The sequence below is a fragment of the Gobius niger genome, assembly GCF_951799975.1.
Source record: "Gobius niger genome assembly, chromosome: 10".
NCBI classification, from domain to species: Eukaryota; Metazoa; Chordata; class Actinopteri; order Gobiiformes; family Gobiidae; genus Gobius; species Gobius niger.
Genome location: NC_136861.1, coordinates 22,064,910 through 22,081,684, shown reverse-complemented (window position 1 = coordinate 22,081,684; position 16,775 = coordinate 22,064,910). Strand labels below are relative to the sequence as shown.

The 16,775-nt window shown below is 39.2% G+C and overlaps 2 protein-coding genes across 2 annotated transcripts in view; one reads left to right on the top strand and one right to left on the bottom strand.

The window, feature by feature from the left end:
• Window positions 1-14,069, bottom strand: part of med9 (mediator complex subunit 9) — a 79,599-nt gene extending 65,530 nt beyond the window's left edge. The window contains exons 1-3 of the mRNA XM_079563889.1: window positions 13,971-14,069; window positions 13,589-13,773; window positions 9,440-9,498 (exon numbers count right to left, since the gene is read on the bottom strand). Of these exons, the coding sequence (XP_079420015.1) occupies window positions 9,440-9,498; window positions 13,589-13,773; window positions 13,971-14,050 (324 nt within the window). The 5' untranslated portion in view covers window positions 14,051-14,069. The remainder of the gene's footprint in view (window positions 1-9,439; window positions 9,499-13,588; window positions 13,774-13,970) is intronic.
• LOC306969543 (dexamethasone-induced Ras-related protein 1-like) lies at window positions 11,404-12,409 on the top strand. Its single transcript, XM_079565181.1, has 2 exons — window positions 11,404-11,767; window positions 11,871-12,409. Exons 1-2 carry the CDS (start codon window positions 11,497-11,499, stop codon window positions 12,392-12,394), a joined length of 795 nt encoding a protein of 264 aa, XP_079421307.1. The 5' UTR covers window positions 11,404-11,496; the 3' UTR covers window positions 12,395-12,409.
• Window positions 14,070-16,775: the final 2,706 nt, after the last annotated feature.

Genomic DNA, 16,775 nt, shown 5'->3' with positions numbered 1-16,775 from the left:
CTGTGACTGTCTGTAAATGGGGCAGATGTTGTCTCCATCTCTGTCTCCGTCTGTGCAGAGCGATTGAATAACACTCCTCCCTCTGTCTCTCCTCCCACCTGCTGCTCCTGAAACTCACTGTTCAACATGTTCCAGCCGCTCTATTGTCCTGCTTCCATCTCACGGCACCAAAAGTTTGTTCCCGCTTTATAAATAACGTGGATGAAGTAAAAATGGTTTCTGTGTCTGAACACTAAACAGAGAAATAAATGATCAAATTGACCCTTGTAATCAGTGGTGTGCCACAGAAGATAACAAATGGGTGAGTGATGTGTATAATTGCTCACATGATCTGGAGATGTGCCATAAACACAGTTGTAGTGGTTGTGCATACTATGCAGATGAATACAAATAGCCAGGATGCATGGAGCGTGTGTCTTCACTCATTACGTCTTATTATATGACTAATCATAAGGGGCACATATTGAAATGGTACATTGGGTACTGTAAACACTGCGCTGTTCCATCAGATGGATTTAATAAAGGCTCTAGAGACTTGACATATAACCCAATATACATATAGATATCCATTTTTCTGAAAAAATTAAATAAAATCTTGGGTCACACTTCATTTTACACTACCTTGATACATTGTGCCTATACTAAATTTAGTACTATGCAATATGCTTTGTAATAAATTGCACCTATGTAGTACATACATAGGAATAATGCGTATTTGTATTACATTATTACATTATGTACCTCCACACTTGCCGGGCTCTGCCATACTTTCCCCTGTCTACACACCTTCTTTCGCGCAGAAAAGAAGTGGGTGTGGTTTATCAGGCTACCTCCAAACGACAAACATGTATTATTCCATTGTGTATGTAACCCATTTGTACAGGTTATTATACATTGTTGCAAAGCACATTACATTGTACTAAATTTGGCAGGTATGTATCAAGGGTAAAATTAAGTGTTACCAACTGAAGTCTTACCACTGAGATTCAGAATCTCTTTTCAGGTGATTGTACATGTTTTTTATTGTAAGGGTGCTATGCTGAGGAACCTACGTGGAGGAGAATGTGCAAACTCCACATGGCAAGGCCCTACCCAGTCCAGGATCGAACCCGGGACCTTCTTACTGTGAGGCAAGATCATTAACAGCTGTGCCACCGCCCACGTTAAGATACAGGTGAAACATTTATAATTCACCAACATTATTATTTCATATAATCATGTCTATGAAGGTCACCAGTAGCACATAATTACTACATAATGTGCAATCATGTTGGGTTTATGAATAGTTGAACTGTATAAATTATACACTGTACTGTATTACTCACAGAATGCTTTCTATTAAGAATCTCAGAGTCATCTGGATTACTGCTCTGTCCGTAATGAACAGCCAGTCTCCAAACGATTGTACTCAAGGTCACAGTAAACGGACTACGGTTACGACTGCTGCCCTGGGGCATGAACACATAATAACACATTTTTTCCCGAAGGCAACTTCCTAAAAACAAAAACAATATATATATATATATATATATATATATATATATATATATATATATATATATATATATACTAAAGATCAGTGTGTGTGTTTCTTGTTGACAGGTTTTTAAGTTTTTTATTTTTGATAATTGCAAAATGCTGGGAATAAAAATTAAGGGTTAATCATAATTTTATCTAATTGAAGTGCCAACATAATGAAGAAAAGTTGAAACAAAGTTGCTATTTTATGTTCTAAAAGCATCTAAAAAGGAGTCCATTTTGCAAGGACAGAAGAGGACTCACTCATTGCCGGTGATGCAGGTGATGTCACAGTATGGCAACAGAATCCAAATGTCAACTCTACCTCGTCATTATTTAATTTGGATCATTTGAAAATGATGTATGTGCCTGGTCACGGCATTTTAATGATTTAGTATCAGCACAAAGGTCTTAAATGCACTGAAATTGTCTGGTTCTAGTCATATTAATGCTGAATATTACTGCAATAGTTGAAATGCATTGATACGGGACACCAACATAAATACACAGTGGGCTGGATTAGGTGTATGGGTTCCATGAGGTCAAAGAAACATCAACTGCATCTAGTTGGGGAAAACATTGTCAATTCCCATAACCACAATTTCAATGCCCAACACACAAATATCCTTGTATCTAGTAGTTTAAATGCCCTGGGACATCCAAGGACGCTCACCTGAACACATTGTACGGGAGGCTTCCATGTGTGGGTTCCCTGAGGTCAAAGAAACATCGAGAGCACTGGGTTGTTTTCTTAACAGCCTTGTTGATCTCTATCTTTATCCATAAACAGGTGAAAACAGGCATTACCTTAACAGCTGCCATGACGCACACCGAACAACCACCTAATGGCCTCTAAGTTCAGGTCAGAGAAGCGAGGGGGGGTTTGGATTTGCATTAAAACATATGGGTTCACAAGGATCGATGCGCTTTGGTCTGTAACACCTGCTCACCTCTCAGGCCCTGTTCACCTCAGTGACCACAGAGTCAGTAATGTTCTCAAAGCAGCAATTATACACATTTAGCTCAGAGTGGTGTCCAGCTACTCTCCACGATATTGGAGTGGTCCATCATTTTGTACTGAACTGGGGAGTATGATTTCCTGGTAGACAGTTACTGGCTGCCCTGTGAACCTACAGCACCATTAAAGGGGACAAATCATTACCTCTGTGGAGCTTTCAACAATATCAAAAACAAGCCTGGGGTAGTATTTCACTAGAGTCACGCAAGACGGTTCTTCTTGCATAAAGTACACTGTTTTGGACTACCTGCACTTTAGATAGATAGAACCAAGGACTGTCCTCCGCATCGTCAAAGTCTGAGTTCTGTGCTCAAAGTGTGTTCATTACAGCGCCATTGATTTGCTCACATGGCTTTAGCTAACATTTTCTGATTTGTTGATTGTCATTCCCATCGCAGCCTCATGAGGGTGCACCAGCCCAACGCAGTCTTTTGCATTCACAGACAGATTATTTGTTTGTTGTATAGGGCTGTCAAAGTTAATGCTTTAACCCGGGTGTAACTTATTTCATTGACAACATTAGTTAAGTAAGGAAGTGCTTAGTCATTGAGTCAGCGTACAACAAAATAGTCTTCAGGCGTTCGTCCTGAGCCGCACTGCCATTGTGGTCCGACCTGACCATCATGTTTTTGGAGGTCGGGGAAACCTGGCTGGCTGACTTCAGTCTCCTCTGATCCTCTGAATGGTGCAGTGCCTCCTGAGTTTGTCTTTCACCACCTTCTGGGAAGAGTTCAGCAGTTAATCTGTTTTATTCTGAATGTCCAATAACCAGAACAATAGAAGGCATGTGTGGCTTAGCTGTGAGTCTCGCCCTGATACCTCCTCGTTTGTCCCTTTCTTGTGTCCTGTAGCTCCTCTTGTGACACCTCCATTGTGTTGCAGGTATGCTGGGCTCTTGGTGCCTCTTCAGTGTCTCAGAAGAAGAAATATGTAGGTTTCAAACGGGTTTAGCTGATAAACCTTTAAAAAGCTGCTTCAGGACCATTATGGACTCTTTGCAGCAAAAAAATCCACCGAACCTCACAAAAACACGGCAAAGACGTGCAAAAGTATCCAGTAAAACAATGTGGAACACAGAAACCACACATGCAGCTCACAAAAAATGCAGCTGTAGCAAGCGAGAGGGAGGTTGCTACATGTTTACACGTCACCAAGTGTGCAGTTATAATACATTAAAAATATATACTACAATTACGCATGATACCTCCACACAGTTTATTTAGAGGCTGCATTTAATCTTAATCCATCTTTATCTTTATTTTTCTTGATGACAGTCTTGTGATCAGTTTAGACCTTGGACAGTAAACGCCACCTAAAGCCACAAGAACGAACAAATAGAGATGTCCTTGTTGTCTTATCTGGGCCCAAGTTCAATGCTGCTTTTTGCATGAGGCATTGCACACTTTCAGGCCTGATACGTATACTTAAAGTAATAAGGAAACCTGTCTCCTCTAAATCTCACTGTGTGGAGTCGGGATATTCCTCTGTGTTTTATTGAAAATATACTCTTTGAAGATAACGATGTCTAATGTTTGTTGTTGGTGGTTTGATGGTTGATGGTTTGCTTGCCACACGAGGACAGCTGTATTTGGTAAAGTATCCAAATAACACGATTGTGCCAACTTATCCTCCAGATTCATTTACAGAGATCAGCATAAACATCGCGTGAATAGTTTAGTGACGCTGTGAGGTTGAATGGGGTGCGAAAGGATGCTCCCTGAGGTCTCGTAAACAACAGATACAAGGAAAAGGTTCAAAGACGGTGAATCTCCAACTAATTATCCGCTGCCTCCCTGCTGTGTCGTGTGCTATTGTAACGCACAACCGTACCAAAAGTAACAAAACCTATGACTTATATAACTTAATAGGCTTAAACTTGTGTCTTAGACGCTGCACTGCGCTCGTTGCTGCTCCTCATCAGCTACATCAGTATCGGATCAAAACACAACAATAATGAATCCTTTATCTTATTTCACAGTAATGTGGCCAAATACCAATTGAAATTTGATTATACAGCTTCAATACTCGCAGTAAACATACAGAGGAAAAAACAACTCACCACAATAGTAAACACAGCAAAATTATGGATCCAACCCGTGACTTAGTGTACCATTGCAACGAGCCAGGCTCTGCATACGGCCTCAGCGATTACAGGCAGAGAACATGCAAATGGGTCTATTAGAAGAACAGTGGGAACGTCTCATGTGTCCACTGCGAGCCTCCCTGTCTCAGCTATTGGCACTATCGGCCTCATGCTGTGACACAACGGGCCACACACACAGCGGATGTAAACAAAAACACATGGGCGATGGACGGGTGGGCTGCTGAGGATAGGGTTTACACTATGCTTTAGGCAAGTTCAGTAATAAATTTAAAAAAATGACACAACATGTTTAGAGCTGATTTCGCAGCGTGCACACTATTTACACCTTTAATAAATAATAATAATAATAATAATAAGTGCTCAAATTATTTGGAATTGAATTACTGGTGTTCAGTACCAGATAAAGGGGATAAGGGGTATGGATTATGGAGTATAAGAATATATAAATATATAAAATACAAATAGCAGGTTGGAAATGGATCCCTGGGAGCTCCACTATTGTCATCCACTACTGCTCACTGCAGCCCTGAAGGATGGGTCAAATGTCCTTACTGGGACAATTTTCACCTAAAATACCCATCAAATTCCGGCAACTTATTGCACTATTTATTTATTTCACCTCCATTTGAACGCCTCAGATGCATTGCTCCCATCTGAATAAGACGCCATAATTTCTCACCTGCCTTCCCCTGCACGCTGACGCATCGAGCAGGGCAGAGGTGGTGGGGGGTGTGATCATCGTGGGATAAACCATGATGCTCTGTGCCTTGTGGCCTGACACGCAAGGAACACTGCTGTCTGACGGGGACTGAGTCAGGATGATTACCCTCAAGAGCAGAGATATCGACGTTGTTACAAGACTTATTTAGGAGCGTGAGTGGCACAAAAGTACATTTACTTTTAAAATAAAAGATGACAGTAGAAGTAATTTCCCAACCACAGGAGGTCCCAAGCCTTATCAGAGCTGATCCTGACATAAAAATGAGTGGATTGTATCAAGGCGGGTGTTCATCAGTTATCAATCTGTTATCACACTAACAGGCAGAAGATTTGTTGTGATAACTCCAGATTAGAAAAGTTACTACAATGTATAAGTGACTTATTTTGCTACTAAAAAACAGCTACCACAACCTATATGTCCTGTGATCACTCATACTTCTGGAAGCATTGAGGGATTCTTTATCACACAAAGTTGATTCTTCCATCTGTTGTATACCATGTGTACATCAGCCTTGGCCTATGTGCCGACTTTACATAATATCAGTCTGGATGCTGCTTTTGGACATGTGTGTGTGAGATGAAAGTAAATACATTGCAGATCTTCAATGCTCTTACCTCCCACCTTGGCTGTTTCCCCAGCGTGAAGCCATTAGTGTTGCGTAAACAGCGCAGCGGCAAAGGGCACTGCCTCACTGACGTATTTTAAGGTTAAGCATTTATAAGATCACTTGGTGGTAGTCACATTGACCAGCTCCACTGAGGTAGCACCCGTTTGATACCGACCATTAGCTCCAAAAACTGGTTGACACTTTACAGAAACGGCCATCTCCAGTGGCCAATTTTCTAAAAGAGACTTTCAGCGCCGTTTCTTTTTCCTGTTTAAACTCTGACACACACAGTGACACGCCTCAAAATCATAACCGAGTTGAAAAGAAGCCATTGCAGAAGAAACATTGATGACACTTTATAATAACTACACCTTATTTAGCCTTAACAAATGATTGATTAATTCACTAGTTAAGTGTGACAAACAGTTAATAACCATTTAACTACAGTTAATGCTTAACTCATCATGAATAGTTCTTCATACTAACGCAGCGACAGCTTCACTATACACAACAAGCAATCGGCTCAAGCAGCATATTACTTCAGAAGCTCATCTTGAAATGTGTTGATAATTAGATTCAATCAAAGCAACAATCAAAGATTATTTCTTGTTTTCTAGTTGCACTTTGACAGTGTGTCTTATGTGGTCCACAGATTGGAATACTTTGGCATTATGAAAAGCAGCACACACCATCATGGTTGACAATGATACAAACTGTGAGCAGAGTGTATCTTTTCCTTTCACTTTTTGTTGAAAATGCAACATCTGCTTGATCTCCATCAACTTTGTATTATTATCGTTAGTGAGGCATCACAGTCCCTGAAACTGGACAAAGCAACAGTAACTAAAATCAAATGTTGACAGCAAGCTGGTTAGCTTAAAGCAGTACTAAGTAACTCATGCCCCTATAGGCCATAAGCACCACTGCAGGTGTCGAAGCATGTTGAGTTTTTTTACGAATTAATTGTCAGTGAGAGTAAATACTACGCTGACAGAAGAGAGAGAGAGAGAGAGAGAGGGATATTCTCTCTCTCACATGATATTGTACATCCAATTACACAATGTTTTTCACTCAAACTTGGCTGTAAATACTGCTAAAGTGGCGCTAGCCCGCAATTAGCTTTGCCCGTTAGCCTGTTAGCTTCTTCTTCGTGATTCCATTAGTGTGTATTGGTGACTCCGACCCGGTGCAGGGAAGTTGCAAGCATGGTTTTCTGGCCAGAAACACCAAGGGGAGATGAAAGAACCCCTAATCAGCCATCAACACTTGTATTACCCCCAAAAGGACTACGAAAAGGATTTATTAAGGTAAAAAAAGTTACTTAGTACTGCTTTAAGATCCCAAAGGACAAATAAAATAATATTTTACTCCTTGTTAAAAATAATCATAATCTAAAGTATGTGGTGTATATTCTACAGTATAATATAGTGTGTAGCACCATGAATCTCCAAGACACTAACATTATTCACTTGAGAATGTGTTTTCTAAATGACAACAGCATTATCCCTCAAACTTAAGTTTGGCCAACATCCAAGATAACTTCCCCTGAGTCTCCTGTTGAGAAAACATGCTGAAACGATTCCAAATCCTAAAATGCACAAGGGACGCCTGTATACCTCATTGCGTGAGTACTACACTGTTGTATCTTGATATTGAATACGTCATGTTGTGTCTAAAACATTGGAGTACACGCCACTGAAAACCAAGAGGTGACAGATTGCTGATTTATCCAAAGATACACGCGCTTGTGATCTGAAGCCGATACAAGGGCAAGGCTGTGTGATTAGCTCAGAAATCTAAGGCCTTTGTTTGGGAAACTGTAGTAGAATACTGCTTCACTCAACAGACTCCCCACAGACTGGCCCTGACTGACACGCAAATGGCCTGAGTCCCACAGCATCACAACACAGCATCTTCTTACAACCGCCATTACACGCTGTATAAGAACACTTGGAGCTACACATGTAAAATAAATGTGTAATGTTTTACATGTGTATGTGTATGTGTATGTGTATGTGTATGTGTATGTGTATGTGAATGTGAATGTGTATGTGTATGTGTATGTGTATGTGTATGTGTATGTGTATGTGTATGTGTATGTGTATGTGTACGTGTATGTGCATGTGTATGTGTATGTTAAAGTGTTTTGCTAATACAACTTATTTCCATATTTTCTCTACCAATTATCAATGTTACTACTAATAAGCTACGACTGCTCCTTATACTACAAATATTACAACTTGCAGGTCAAAAATGTACAAAAAGAAATCAGTCATACATGTATTTATTATTTCCCAGCTCTGCTACATACTGTATTGCCTCACAGACCTTAACTGTACAGACACCTCTATTCACCCTCCCTTACAAACGTCCCATATGCTTGAATGAGCTGATGATGAGAATTCTCACCACAAACTGTGTGTTAACGTGTTACGCCGACGAAGTGCAATCACAACCAGTCGACGTGTATGATGCTACCTACAGACAGCAGGTGCAGCTGGTTTTCATTTCTGTGTGATTTAACATTGTTTTTAACAAGTACTGTACGTCATAGATGCTCAGTACAGTATCAGCTAAAGCAACGTGGCCTTTTCTGTGCTTCATGTTTCATCTTTGGCACGCCATTTATTCCATGATTCTGGTTATCTTTTGCTTACCGAGTAACATGGTGCCAGCTTCATAGACTGTTTGATTTTTGTTTCATACTCTAAAAACAATGTAGCATCTTGGGTATTATCTGCTATATCCTCAACCAATTAGAAGACAGACAAACATACAAGGACTAAACGAGAACAAGCCATATGATTTAAAGCAGTACTAAATAACTCATGCCCCTAGAGGCGATAAGCGCCACTGCAGGTGTCCTAGCATGTTGTGTTTTTTTTTTGTCATTGTCCGTGAGAGTAAATACTACGCTGACAGAAAAGACAAAGGGAGAGAGGGATATTGTACATGCAATAACACAATGGAGATAATCTTTTTCACTCAAACTTGGCTGTAAATACTGTTTAAGTGGCGGTAGCCCACAGTTAGCTTTGCCCGTTAGCCAGTTAGCTTCTTCTTCATGATTCCATTAGTGTGTATTGGTGCGCCGACCAGGTGCAGAAAGACCCCCAATCATCCCATCAACACTTGTATAACCCCGGGACTAGAAAAGGACGTATTAAGGTAAACAAGTTACTTAGTACTGCTTTAAACAACTGTAATGCTGATCGGTGTCCTTCTATTCAAAATTGAATTACGCACTTTAAAGACACGTGCAGTAGAGGCCGGCCCAGCCTTACTATCAGTGGTTATTTTTGACTGCATGTGTTTGCCCACAAAAAGGCAGCAGCCATTTTGCCACTCAGTATTTTTCTGTCCTCTTGATTCATTAATTATGGACCAAACCGGTCTGCTAAGGAAATAGGCCTAATGTGTACTTGTCCTTGTGGCCCGCGCTGGCTCGAGCTGGATGTGTTTTCCACTTACCACGTTGCTAGGACAGTTGGTGGACGTCGTGCTGAGGACAGGCCGTGCAACAGGACAATCTGAAAATACAGAACATACAAACTGTAGCTCTAAAGGATTATCACTTGGCACCACGTAAATGTATCAAATGTAAGTATGGTGACATTTGAAGCAGGGTATGTGGGATTTTCTTTTTGTTATATATTGAATAAGAATTAACATCTTGAGACACCTAATAGAGATGGGAGATGTGCCAAAAATGTCTTATCACAATATGTTTATGCTTTGATCTTATAGGTATACACATAATCCATACGTACAGGCTGTATGGCTTTCTGATGATGTCTGTCTTATATTTCAGGGCCTTGTGCACGTGTCCTATTATACATTTGAGAACACACTGGCTTCATTACAGACCAATAGAAAGAGGCCCTTGGCTCACTCGACCTCAGTTATACAAACCTATTGCACACACCTTGAACAAGCAGGCTTAGGTACACCTATCTGATTTCACACTACTGCCTAAAAGGTCAGCAGTGTTGGCTCCTCTGAAATCACGTAAATAGATGCCCCTGATATGCACATCTGATGATACATGGACATGACAAAATATTTTCATTCCTATAGCAATAATTCGAATAAACTTCAAATATTAACTCTAGTGCGTGATTAAAAATTGTATTGCCAAAACAATTTCACTACTGACAAGGGGAAGTACGGCAATTTTTGCTGCATCTAAAGGTGTATACTATTCTAAAGGTAGGCTAAATTATTATTAAAATAATAATAATAATAATTTAAAAAAACGTAGAAAACAGTATAATTTTACAAGATGAACTCTTTATTGTATTGTGTAAAAGTATTGAGTGTTTTTCTTTTTGCTACAATAAACTTGAAGATCAGTATGAGTGATAATTAGTTAAGGTGCTAAAGTGGATGAGGCAGGTCTGAGTCACATGCAAAAGGCTCTATCTTTAGACTGCCTGTGGGGTATTTCGATTTGCACATATGGGAAAGTCAATTCAAATTGAACTGGCACAGCTTCCAAACAGCAAGCACACACACCTATTTAACACGTTTGTGACGTTTTTCTTTCACTTCGCTCAACTCTCACAAGTCCCCCGGAGCAGAAAATTAAGCAGTATTTCAGTGCAAGAGTGATAGTTCATTTGGTCGCACGTGCCCCTGACTGGGGGTATTACCACATTTGATCGACGATGTGGACCTTTCTGTGTGGAGTGTTCTCTTCATGTTGTCTATATGGTGCTCCAGTTCTCCCCATCAAAACAAGCATCCTCCGGCTAGGTGTTCATGTCCATGAATCTATAGCTCAACATGTGGAAATGGATCCCAACGCACTGCACGGGCTGCCCACTGACGGGTCAAATGCAGAGAACAATAGAGCATTCCTTGTCTTATGTAAAGCGTGAACGACACTATACAAATAAAGCTCTTCTTCTTCTTCTTCTTCTTCTTCTTCTTCTTCTTCTTCTTCTTCTTCTTCTTCTTCTTCTTCTTCTTCTTCTTCTTCTTCTTCTTCTTCTTCTTCTTCTTCTTCTTCTTCTTCTTCCTTACCTTATTGATCAAACTTTTCAATTACATATTAATATCTATTGTTATGTGTGCTCAGTAACAGGATGGAACAGGGGTGTTTCTTAATTCTTTATTTATTTTTAGACTTATTTTCATACACAATAATATAGGCCTAATAATTCCAAAATGTTATACTGCAATGTTCTCAGTAGGCTGCATGTTTTTGGCAATTGCCAGCTGTAGGCTATTTGTCCTTTCCAAACACCATCAAGTAAATACTTACAAAACAATCCAAAATCTGTGAGATGGTGAGGGGTGGGCATCTGTGACGCACAGAAACCGCCATAGTAACAATATGATTTCGGGTCTTGCTCCTGCTCCTCAAGCTGGAGGAGAGTGACGCGTGACGCACTGAGAGGCGCGGCAATTTCTCCTATAAATTCCCGGTCAGCCCGTCTCATCCTTCACACAGGGAGCGCACACCTCTCCTGCATCTGAAAGGGAACCTATTCTATCACTACTAAAAATCGCAAGCATTGGCAAAGATGATTAAGAAAGCGTCCTCGTGTGAAAATGAGTTCAATATACCGGCCAAAAACTGTCACAGAATGGTCATCTTGGGATCAACAAAAGTTGGAAAGACCGCCATCATCTCGCGGTTTCTCAACGAAAGATTTGAAGACCACTATACCCCGACAATTGAGGATTTTCATCGGAAATTCTACAGTATCCGAGGACACGTTTATCAGCTGGATATTTTGGACACATCTGGAAATCACCCGTTTCCAGCAATGAGGAGACTTTCAATTCTTACTGGTAAGTCATGTTTCAAGAACTTGTTTTTACTGTGAACTCTAGCCAACTGTCACCGCAAAGTTGGTTAAACCTGTCACTAACTCAAACTTTTTTTGTGTTTTAGGTGATGTGTTCATCCTGGTTTTCAGCTTGGACAACAGAGACTCGTTCCAGGAGGTGCAGCGCCTGAAGCGTCAAATCCACGAGACCAAGTCCTGTCTGAGAAACAAGACCAAAGAGAACGTGGACGTCCCGCTGGTCATCTGCGGCAACAAGTGTGACAGAGACTTTTACCGTGAAATTCAGGAGGAGGAGATCGAGCAGCTTGTCGGTGGAGACGAGCACTGTGCGTACTTTGAGATATCGGCGAAGAAAAACATCAACGTGGGCCAGATGTTTCAGACTCTCTTCACAATGGCCAAACTACCCGACGAAATGAGTCCCGACCGCCACTGCAAAGTCTCGGTGCAGTACTGCGATGTGCTCCACAGAAAGTCGTTCAGAAGCAGGAAGTGCAAGGATGGGAACGCGTATGGCATCGTGGCACCGTTTGCGCGCAGACCCAGCGTGCACAGTGACTTGATGTACATTAAAGAGAAAGCGGTAGGGGGCAGCCAGTCAAAAGAAAAAGGCTGCATCATCTGTTGACAGCTTATTATATATACATATATGTATAAGAAAAAGGACTACAGACATGTCAAAAAACGTTTACGGGGGATCTCTCTACCACTCTACAACTAGTAGCCTACTGTGGGCGTTTTGGTCCATGAAGTCAAGTGCAGCTGTCTCTGTCATATTACAGGCTATATTGTAGCAATATAGTAGACGCTCAGAGAATTACTCTAAAGGCCAGTGCCACTTGAAGATGTTTACATTTTGCTACAAGACTTGAATTGCCTATATGTTGATCAAATGTGATGTATTTATTCTCTACAACTTTGTACAAAGAAAAATAAAGTACTTTCTTACTCGTGATTTTTTCTTTTATTCCTTCACATTAATTCTTACATGAGTCATGCAATGAATTCAGTATGTTACAAATGCCATCAAGAGACATGATTTGCAGGCAGCATCACGACTGGAAAATTATTCCAAAAGTTTTTCTTTTGGGTGATTAACTAAGAAGATGTCAAAATATGACTGGACAGATATTGCAATTATATTTTCATGTTATGGAACACGAACACTGGAGACAAATTCACTCCTAAACTTCTCTTTAGAGCAGTGGTTCCAACATGGGAGCTGTGTCGAATGTTGTAGGGACCATAGGGCTTTGAGAGTCAGGTCACCAACATGATAGTAGCAAAAAAATATTCCACAAAGATGATGCACTAAACATCATTTTCTGTTCATTAATATTTCTATTATTATTATTATTATTATTATTATTAATACTAATAATAATAATAACAATAATAATAATAATAATAATAATAATAATAATAATAATAATAATACTGTGTTTATGCATATGCATTAGCTAAATAAAATTTGACATTTTTTGCAGAAGTAAAAACATTTATTCAAAGAATTCTACACAAACAATGCAACAAGTAACTTGGGGCCGACGATCTTTTTCATATATGAAGTATTGTGTGTATGACGCACACATCAGTGCAGACTAAAGTCCAAGTTCATTCCATTCAAGTTTTAGGACTTGTGGTTGCTCACCATAAAACAAAATTAAAAACAAACAAAAGAGAAGCCAAAATGTGTCATTTTAATATCAGTCAGTTCCTTTGATGGCAGCCGGACGTGGTTAGATACTAGCTTCATTTGGATCAGAGTTTTTGAGTGTGTTTCTGTATCATGATGCTTTGGGCACATCGAACATGCAGAGACCTTTGTACTTGTGCAGGAGCTGGTTCTTTGTGCGCACTTGCTCCCGTAACGTGCCCAGTTGCTCTTGCTGCTCGACCGGACTGCAGTCTATACCGGGCATGTTGGAGATCTGCTCCCGTGCTTCCTGGATTTTGGATTTTAGCTTGGCCAGCTCTTGGTGAATGTCCTGGCTGTCCTTGTCCATGCTAAACAAATGATAAAAAGTAAAATATTACAAAAGGCACCGACTCAAATGAACAAGAGCTGGTAAAACCCACGGTGTCAAATGTGCAAAAGAAGCTAGCAGTGATTTCAATTCTTCGAGGTACAATAACAATGTCCACATATTCAAGCAGTTTGCTATGAAACCGATACAACTCGAACGCATACGTGACAACTTTACCATTTTATAATGTCATGAACCAAAGGTAACAAAGACCAATCTTCGTTTTCTTTCTCTTGTATGGGCTGAGCAGTCGCCATGATTCTTCTCCAACGGCGCAGAAATATGACGTCATGAAATGAGTTATCTTTTTTTCTCTTAACATGTATGAAATCAAATGAACCAAACATTGTTTTTAAGTTTTGTTTTTATGCATCTTTCCATTGATGTATCGATTCTCTCCTCTTCTTTGCAGGAGTGAGTAATGTATTAGGAATAATCATAGAAATGCAATGCTTCATATTTTTAACATCATCATTGCTTAGAGTGAATATACACCATCAATCTGATCTGCTTTTGAAGAAAAAAAAGAAGAAAGAAAATCCAATAAGATTATGGAAAAATGTGTCTGCTGGAAAGTTTTAACCTTTTAATACCTGATAGTTATCATGCCTTGAATTTTGATATGTGTGGTTAAAATAATACATTTTCAACACCAAGTGCCATCCTGTTTCCCAGAAACTGTAATAAAAATGAAACTAGTACTAATTAAAATACATTGTCAAAATAAATAAATAAATAAATAAATAAATAAAACAATACAAAATGTGTAGTGTGTAATTCAATTTAAACAGCTTTATTTTGAATTTGATAGCCCATGATATATGATATAGTACAATAGTAAATGCAACTCATAGAGTACTCACTCTTTCTGGGTAAGATAAGATAAGATAAGATAAGATAAGATAAGATAGCCTTTATTGATCTCACAATGGAGACATTTACTTGCTACATTCAGCTCTCAGAAACACTCAGGGTGTGCAAATAGGCAGCAAATGTGAAAAAAGACAATTAAATAGTAAATAGTGGTATCATACACAATGATTACCTAGGACTTTGTGGGGACAAAAAGTATAAACAGTAAATAATACTTATTTACAAAAGGTATTGCGATTTTGATTGTGGCCTTATATGCTCTAAACTTTAAGCCTTCAGTTATTCGTTCGAAAAGAAAGTGTACAATCAAGCAACACATATACACAAATTAGTTTTATCTAAACTTACTATAAGTCTGGTCTAATTTTCTCTCTCTCATTTCTCACTAATATGTTATTCAATCTAAATACATTTCTTTGTTAAACTATTGACACTTTAATGACTCCAAAAATGAGGGCTGGCTTACCTTGTAAAGCCTATAGCCTACATTTGTCTGAATTAGGGCATATATAATGCCCAGAACAAACATCTGTATGTGATCTCAAGAGATCTGCCAAGCAACCTCAAGTGTCTGAGGTCAATATAGGTCCGTCACATATTAAACACAATGTGTAAATGAAAAGCGGAAACTTGTGCATACACTGATGTGCAGACAGAGCAGCTGTCTTGAGTAAATGCCTGCAATCACTGGTTAGTGTAAGAGCGTATATTGCGCTCAATATAGGTCACGCTTTTTATCATTAACCGACAGTATGTGGCTCTTTTTCCACATTGGCAAAGTGTGTTAATGTGGCAAATGCTTTAATACTGTAAGCAAAACTTTATGCTTGAGTGAATAAAATCGTATTTTTTATTTACAGAAGTATGCAATTTTAAGTTTACAATTTGCGTTTGAGGACTCAATAGCAACTATGTTTGTTGCTGTTTGCACTAATTTTTATCTTCCGCTTGACTGTTATAGTACAATTACATTTTGCCAACATCCTTCAATTTACTGTGAGCTGACATTAGTTAAACATAGAAGCAGTCTTAATGGGATTACCAAACAAGCAAAAAAAGAAAGAAATAGACCTCTCAAAGTTGCTTTACATTGCACTATTCATTAACTCCCCTTGCTGGGTTGTATGCCAAAACTGCCCTAGGGTTCACTGATTTAGTAACTGCTAATTTGCACCAAGGGCCTTGTCGAACGCCATCAAACACAAACATGCTCTCTTTAATCTTACTTTTGTGGGTGGGTAAAATTAATCTTGCCCATGGAAACAATAACTGTATTCCACAGTAGAGGCAAGCTCAAAGCATCAATCTTCCTTTTTAAGATGAACACTGCCAGAGCCATAGCCAAAAAAATAACAGTATATAATAATAAGATAATAGATCATTTCTGCTACATGTGTGCCCTCAAAGTCCCAGGCAGAATCACCATTCTTTAGTAAAGATTGGTTTGAACAGTTGCAAATTATACTTTTTTAATCAGGCTATAATGATGATGATGATGATGATGCTGATGATGATGATTATTATTATAATTTTTCAATAAAAAAGGCTAGTTTAATTCACTGCATTTAGATAATCTAAAGACGAATTTTCCAAACTGCACAACATTGACAAAACAAATGCAAATGGAATAGAGGCTATTTATCCTTTTTAGGCTTGAAACAATACTGTTAATCAAACTAGAGTAATCAAATAAGAAGATGTGTCAGTGTCAATTGAATTGAAAGGTAGGCTACTCCATGTGTAAGGTGATAATATGCACTATTGGAACCACTAGGTGGCACACTTTGATTATTTATAAACCTGGTATAAACCACAACGCCATATATTATGTAGAACAATTTCATGATTGCACTTCTGGTTAGGCCCTGACTAAGTCCATGTTTTTCACATCGCATTTACAGTATTACGAAATCCAAATGGCCACTTGCAAGTCCTCAAATTTAAACTGCTGTCTATGATGTCGACTTACCCCAACGAAGATTAGCCAACCTTGTTATTAGCACATCAGAATCTTCCAAATAAGTTAAGCAATAGTCTTTTAAAAACGTCATGTATAAATAATTGATTTGTATTAATAGCAAGCTCCCCGGCGGACAGACCCGAGATGAC